Raw genomic sequence first — 7234 nt, 5'->3', positions numbered from 1 at the left:
GCCGATCAGTTGAACAGCTGATATATCAGCCAGTGTGTACGCACCTTAAGATTATCTGGAAATGAACTACAATCAACCATTTTCACTCAAAGCTGGAAATTGGACAAAAAACTGTCATTTGCATAAATTGATTTAAACAATTTGTCTGAATGACCAATTTTGTCGGTTTTTCACCAACCAATTGTCATTTTCTCCCAGAAATTACCAGATTTTCATTCCAACCAGTCATATTGGAAAGATTAATTTTATAGTGTGTATCTAGCTTTAGTCCTATATCCCAAACTGTCCTCTAGAATCGTAGTTACATTGATAGTAGTTCTTGATACAGAGGTCATGTATTTTCCGGGTACTTAATATATTGTAATTATATTGTGTGCAACAACGTTCAGTACCCATCTGTCCTGAATGGACATTTTCCATTTTTCAGACAATATTGACTGCTTGGTGTAGAACTGATCTGGAGTAACTGTTACGGTATCTGGACCCTGGGTCGACCATGTCTAGGTCGACAGTCACTAGGTTGACCACTAATGCTCGACCCTGACCAGGTCGACACCTATAATTGTTCGACATACCCTAGGTCAACATATATAGTGTTCCTTCTAAAGGTGCCAATACACGTACTGATTACCTGATTTTTGTGCTAAAATAGCATCGTTGTGCATGCAATGCTATTTTAGCACAAAAAGTACCGGGTAATCAGTACGTGTATGAGCACCTTAGGAACTGGGTAGGGCAGGGGCAGAATGAAGGTGCAAAGTGGGCAAGCCTGGCCCGCCGACGTCACCAAAGGGCTTCCTCGCTTGTATCGGGGTAGGGCGCATTTTGCCCTTTAAGAATCGGGCAGGGCCCTGCTAAAATAGCCTAGCAGGAACACTAATATACATGGTCGACACAAGTTTTTCATATTTAGACCGACTTGGTTCATATTTTACCATCCAAGTTGTCTTGGTACTCTTTACCTAGAAGGGTGCCCACGATTTTGATCGTGGGCATCGTTAGGGAAAAAAAATTGCGTCGGTCACATCGGATGCGACCAAAAAATCGCATGCGATGCGACCGAGGCGATGACCGCGATTTTCCATAGGGAACAATGTTAAATGGCCCACAGAGGCCAAATAGGCACCCTGAAGTGTGAAATGGGCCCCCCAATTGTTAACGCCACTCCACTATCAACGTCAACCCGAAGCGTGGCGAGCGCAGCGTGCCCGCGAGGGGCGGCGGTACGCGTCCTACGACCTTTTCATACCCCCACTATCCACGTCGGCGTGGAGTTGAGAATAGAAAGTGTGGCAAGCGCAGCGAGCCACCGAAGCGTGGAGAGCGGACGCGGACAGCTGTGAAGCCCACGAGGGGACGCGTATACCTGTGAAGGTGTCCGCGTCCCCTGGCGGGTCTCGCCACGCTTCGGGCTCGCTGCGCTCGCCACACTTTCTATTCTCAACTCCACGCTAACGTGGATAGTGGGGGTATGAAAAGGTCGTAGGACGCGTACCGCCGCCCCTCGCGGGCTCGCTGCGCTCGCCACGCTTCGGGTTGACGTTGATCGTGGGGTGGCGTTAAAAATTGGGGGGCCATTTCACACTTCAGGGTGCCTATTTGGCCTCTGTGGGCCATTTAACATTGTTCCCTATGGAAAATCGGGTCAATTGGGACATTGAACAGGAAAATCGGGTCAATTGGGACATTTAACATTGTTCCCTATGGGAAATCGCGGTCATCGCGTCGGTCGCATCGCATGCGATTTTTTAGTACATGCGATGCCCGCGATGGGCGCCCTTCTAGGTAAAGAGTACCGTTGTCTTAGAGCTAGATTATAAAAGTGTGCCATGCGCAGCAAGGCACCGTGCCTAAAGTATGGCGAGTGCAGCGGTACACTTATACTTTGTCCTTGTTGAGATGGACACCAAAAAACCCATTAAACATGCATCTCGACATTAATGTCAATGTTGACCTAGGGCAGAGCTGGCCAAACCAGTCATCGAGATCTACTAATGGTCCACATTTTCCAAATCAACTAGCTGGTACACACTTGTAGTCATTACTGTCACATTTTCAAACCTGCTGCATTCATGCCTACGATTGATCCACAGGTTGCCTGAAAAACGACCTTTTGGTAGATCTTGAGGATGGTTCGGCCACCCCTGACCTAGGGTATTTCTACCATTCATAGGTGTCTATGTAGTCACTGTTGACCATTAGTGGTGAATCTAGTGACTGTCGACCTAGACATTGTCAACCCACGTTATCATAACCACTGGTGTCTGGATGGCTAACAAACAAAGTGTTCTCTGTTCTCGGAATTGACACAAAGTGAAAAACTAATGTCGACCTTTTGGCACATCTGGTGGTTGCCATGCAGTTCAGTACAGTGATTGCCATGAGCATTTAGTTAGTGCTTCTAGCTTGAAGCTACAAGGATACACATTGCTAGGCTGCATTGCAAGTAGCTACACTGTATAGAGAAAGTACTCGTCTGACCATTTCCTTGCCTCTGATTTAGGAAATTAATATTTAACCCATATTATGGTTACCATAAAGATCTGATTTTGAAAAGGACAGGGAAGAAAAATAATGGGAATTACTGTACATTACAGATTTGTATGGATTATGTGACCCATTCCTTCACAACCATAACTTTATCATCACTGCATTGACATTTGAGAGATTTCTCTCCTCTAACATCCCCAGTGTTGATGGGCAACATTCGAAAAGTACTAAGGGTTGTATTTACTAAAGGTTGATGATGTGTTCCCAGGACTAAAACACACATTTACTATGGTTTAAAAATGAATATCAAAAGCTGTTTTGTGATTCAACCCTAAAAACAAATAATTTATTTACATTAGCTTGATTTCCAAAAGATGAAAATGACATTAAGTATACAGGTTGAGTATCCCTTATACGAAATGCTCGCGACCACGAGCATTCCGGATAAGGGATTTTTCTGGTTTTTGGAATATTTTTTTTTTTTTACATACTTACCTGTCCCCGATGGTCCCTTGGCGTCCATGGAGTCCTCCGGCATCCACGGCAGGCCTTCAGCTTCATCTCCGGCGTCTCCAGCGGTCCCAGGAGTGCTTTGAGCAAGTTCCCAGGCGCGCCGGTGACATCACCGGCGCGCCTGGGAACTCGTGCAATGCACTCCTGGGACCGCTGGAGATGCCGGAGATGAAGCTGAAGGCCTGCCGTGGACGCCGGAGGACTAGGTAAGTAAAAAAAAAAGGGTCGGGGGGGGGGGGGGATTCGATTATTCCTGTTTTTGGAATAATTCTGATAATGGCTATGCGGACACGGGATACTCAACCTGTATATACCTTCTAAGGGTCCTTCATGTATCTCAGTATGATGGCTGCCATAATAATCACGTGAGACTCCTAGTAAACAATCTCAATAGCAGTTTGATTTAGAATAAACCTTAAAATACTATGTATTGTGACTTAATTTTATAGCTGGAATTATATCTTTCTTCTTACGCATGTTTAAGTTAGAGACCAACAAAATGTATAGCAATGCTGTGCTTGCTTTTGTGAATGTGTAATTTGTTCACTTAAGTATTTTATCCCTGTTTTTGTGTTTTTTTAAATGCACATTTTTTTTTCATTGGGATTTCTCAAATTTTTTACTTAATAGAAAGAGAAGGAGAAAAAAAGGGAAGAGAAGAAAAAAGATAGAGAACCAGAGAAAACAGTTAAACCTGTAGGTGTGGAGAAGGTAAGAATAAATATATGTCTTTTCTTAACTAGTCCTAGATACACCATGTTCCTGTCTGTACAGAAGTCTGTGTGGGTTAATTTTTTTCTTTTTCCTCTACAAAAGAGTGGAGAAATTTAGGGGTCTATTTATTAAACAGCGATCACTCTAAAATATGTTGAAGACAGATGTTGTTTCAGTTTATTAGGGCTAATACCAGAGAAATATTTTTTTCTAGACATTGGGGCTTATTTATTAATTACTGGGTGTTAAAACCAATAATTAGATTTCCTTGTTGCAGAATCCAAAATAAGTTACTCCTAAATATTTAAAAGAACACTTGCAGGGACAGTGGTTTTGATAGGATCCTGTCCCATTTGATGTGATAGAAGTGAAGAGACCACTTCTAATTCCACGGCACTACTGCTTATGGCTGTCTATTCACCATGTATTTGCATGCAGTAATTTCAAGATCCAAAAAATTCCTCACTTTGGGCCTTATTCTGGTTCACTCCTTCTGGCAAATTTCTGCACAAGTAACATCTACCCCACCTGCAGTGCACATGGTTTTCTCCATCTAAGAAGGAATTTGCCAGAAGGAGTGAACCAGAATAAGGCCCCATGTGATGAATTCGGGATCACACACAGTGATCCGAATGCGACCTCTGCCCCAATGGTTGGGGTTTGGGCATGTGCATGTGCAAACCGTGACTGTGAATGGCCATGGCGAGTTGTTCACTCGCAGTGCTGTTCGCAGAGGGGAGGGAGGGACTGTAGTTGCCCTGGGCCATGGCAATGCCAAGCATTTTATGGGTGTCCCCATGAAAATGCGGGGCATCCCATGGGTACGTGGGTGGGCCAATGCTTGCCCAGGGGTGTTCGGCTGACATCACATGACATCAGCCACCCGCCCTGTCTTTGTCACGGGGCCGCAAATAAGTCAGTTGAGACTGACTTTTTTTGCAAAGGCAGGAGAAATCATGCGAAGGTCGGCGACAATCGCATGATTTCTCCTGCCGCAACAGCATACAAGGAGATGTGTCTTCGTTGCGAGGGGAAACGGCAGTGCGGGGGCGAGAGTTCTTGCAGGCGGCATTACATGGCTGCTTAGTGAGTCAATCAGAATCACCCCCTTTGTGTTAATTGTGATATGTAGCGTATAGGCAAAATTTGTCACGACTCAGCCCCCAGTTGATCCTCAGAAGGTGTCTGAAAAGTTACGTTTTGTGGCTGAAAATGAGGATTTGCAGCAGATACTGTAGCTCCGATCCTGGAACTTGAAACTGGGAAAAACTGGCAATAGGAGGGATGTGCAACAAATTTCTGGATACACAAAAAGTATTAAATTTTAAAAAAATGTTATGTTCACTTTGTAAAGTATTTGATAGAGGGGTCAATTCAAAACTGCATGCTCTCAAATCACTTGGTGGAGCCACTAGACCAGTCTGCTGCATGAGTGGTATGGTAGCTACATGACTTGTCTTGGCCCACACAAAAAGCTACTATCTGGATGGTGGTGTGCCCGCTTTGGAAATGCTGTGTCGATGCGCCTCCAACTGGGGCCCGCTAGGCGACCAGTTTGGTCTTTGGTTTGAAACTCTAGATCTAGGATTCTTTGCCACTTTTGATCTCCAACAATTTGAGAGACAGCCATTAAACCTGGCCAGCATGTTACGGCACAGTCACACGAGTCTCCTTCTCCTTTTAAGTCAGGTGATGGTGCACCCAGCATGCAGAAACCTTGATCAGACAAAGCTTTTCATGGAGTATCAAGCAGATAGAGTAAGAAATGAGCATCTCATTGGTATCCAACTCAGTGGTTCCCAACCCTGGTCCTCAAGTTCCCCCAACAGTGCACAATTTCCAGGTCTCCACACAGAATCATAAGTGACATAATTAGCTCCACCTGTGGATCTTTTAAAATGTGTCTGAACAATCTGTGCACCTGCTGGGTGACCTTGAAAACGTGCACTGTTGGGGGTACTTGAGGACCAAAGTTGGGAACCACTGCTCTAACTTTTCCTCGGTTACCCTGCAATCCACCTCCGCTATGGCCAACATGGCAGCAATGTTTACGATGATGGTGGACAGCGCTCCTAGTTTTCCAGGGACCGTCTTCCATGCCAAAATTCTGCAAACCAGTCAAACAGTTCTTCCTGCAGCCACAGCAGAACAGAGATTTCCTGTACATATACAGTAGCTGTAAATAGGATATGGCCATGTTCATTAAAGAGTATAAATTCTTAATGGTAGAGGGCATAATTGAAAAAAGAGGAGTAAAGTTTAGTTATTGGGAATTTTGTGGATAGAAAGTTGGTATAGACCTTTGCAAGGATGTGACTCCAGGAAAAAGCGACAAAGGAACATTGGGGCCGATCGGCACAGTAGGACAAGAAACATGACAGGACAATGGCATGTAGGCCTAGAGAATGCTATGTCATAGAATTGAGTAATTACAATTGACAATTGCAGCAGGTTTGAACATAACTATTGTGTATTTTCAGCACACCAAATATTCTTGCTTCAGTGCTATTTTTATTTTGTCTTTTGTACCATATCCAGTGCTCTGTGTAACTTCATTGCACACTGTTGGTTTATCTATCCTTCTAAAGTGTAATACGTTTACTGCAAAGCTATGAATTTTTTATTTAATGCTAGTACAGCTTTCACCATTAACTCTCCCCTGACTAGCCTTAGCATGATGTACTTTACACAGCCCAGTGCTAATGCTGTACAGTAAGTTGATTCCTCTTTTCTTCTCCCTTATAGATTAAACCGCATTATGAAAGTTTGAAATTAAAAAAGTTTTTGAGATCTGTGCATTATGAATTGCTTGAGTTAGCATTCATTTTGTGCTTAAATTAAGTTGCTCTTTGGGCTTGATAAAATCTTATTGGATACAGAAGATCCGATTTAGATAGCTTATCAATTTGGCTTTGCTTCTATTGTAACTGTCTTCTAAGGCATATTTTATGATTACAGTATTGCTAATAGTGAAATGCTTGCATGAGATTTGAGGTTGGTACATTAAACTGAAAAAAAAAAAAAAAATATATATATATATCTATATATCTATATATATATATCTATATATATCTATATAGATATATATATATATATATATATATATATATATATCTATATATATCTATATATATCTATATATATCTATATATATATCTATATATATATCTATATATAGATATATAGATATATATACAGCAATGCGGTCCTGCACTCACTCTGTGTTGTCATCCGGCCCGGTGCCCGTCCTGTGGTGAATTATAGCAGAAGGAAGGAGACTGGCACTCGTAGGTCTTGAAAAAAGTTTGTATTCAAAATAGAAAAGACAACCAACATTTCGGGGCTACGCCCCTTTGTCAAGGTGTATGTGAGAACAGATACACCTGTTCTCACATGCATCTTGACAAAGGGGCGTAGCCCCGAAAGTTGGTTGTCTTTTCTATTTTGAATACAAACTTTTTTCAAGACCTACGAGTGCCAGTCTCCTTCCTCCTTCCTTCTGCTATAGATAGATAGA

General features: G+C 42.8%; 1 protein-coding gene across 3 annotated transcripts in view; it reads left to right on the top strand.

Annotated features, from left to right (window-relative positions):
- Positions 1-7234, top strand: part of SMAP1 (small ArfGAP 1) — a 281227-nt gene that overhangs the window by 144675 nt on the left and 129318 nt on the right. For 2 of the 3 annotated variants that reach the window (XM_083177251.1, XM_083177250.1), the window contains one exon: positions 3634-3714. The exons of the other annotated variant lie outside the window; for it this stretch is intronic. In XM_083177251.1, the coding sequence (XP_083033377.1) occupies positions 3634-3714 (81 nt within the window). The remainder of the gene's footprint in view (positions 1-3633; positions 3715-7234) is intronic. 3 annotated transcript variants of the gene reach the window in all.

Source organism: Crinia signifera, chromosome 3, assembly GCF_055691185.1.
Source record: "Crinia signifera chromosome 3, ASM5569118v1, whole genome shotgun sequence".
NCBI lineage: Eukaryota > Metazoa > Chordata > Amphibia > Anura > Myobatrachidae > Crinia > Crinia signifera.
This window is presented reverse-complemented; position numbering and strand designations above follow the sequence as displayed.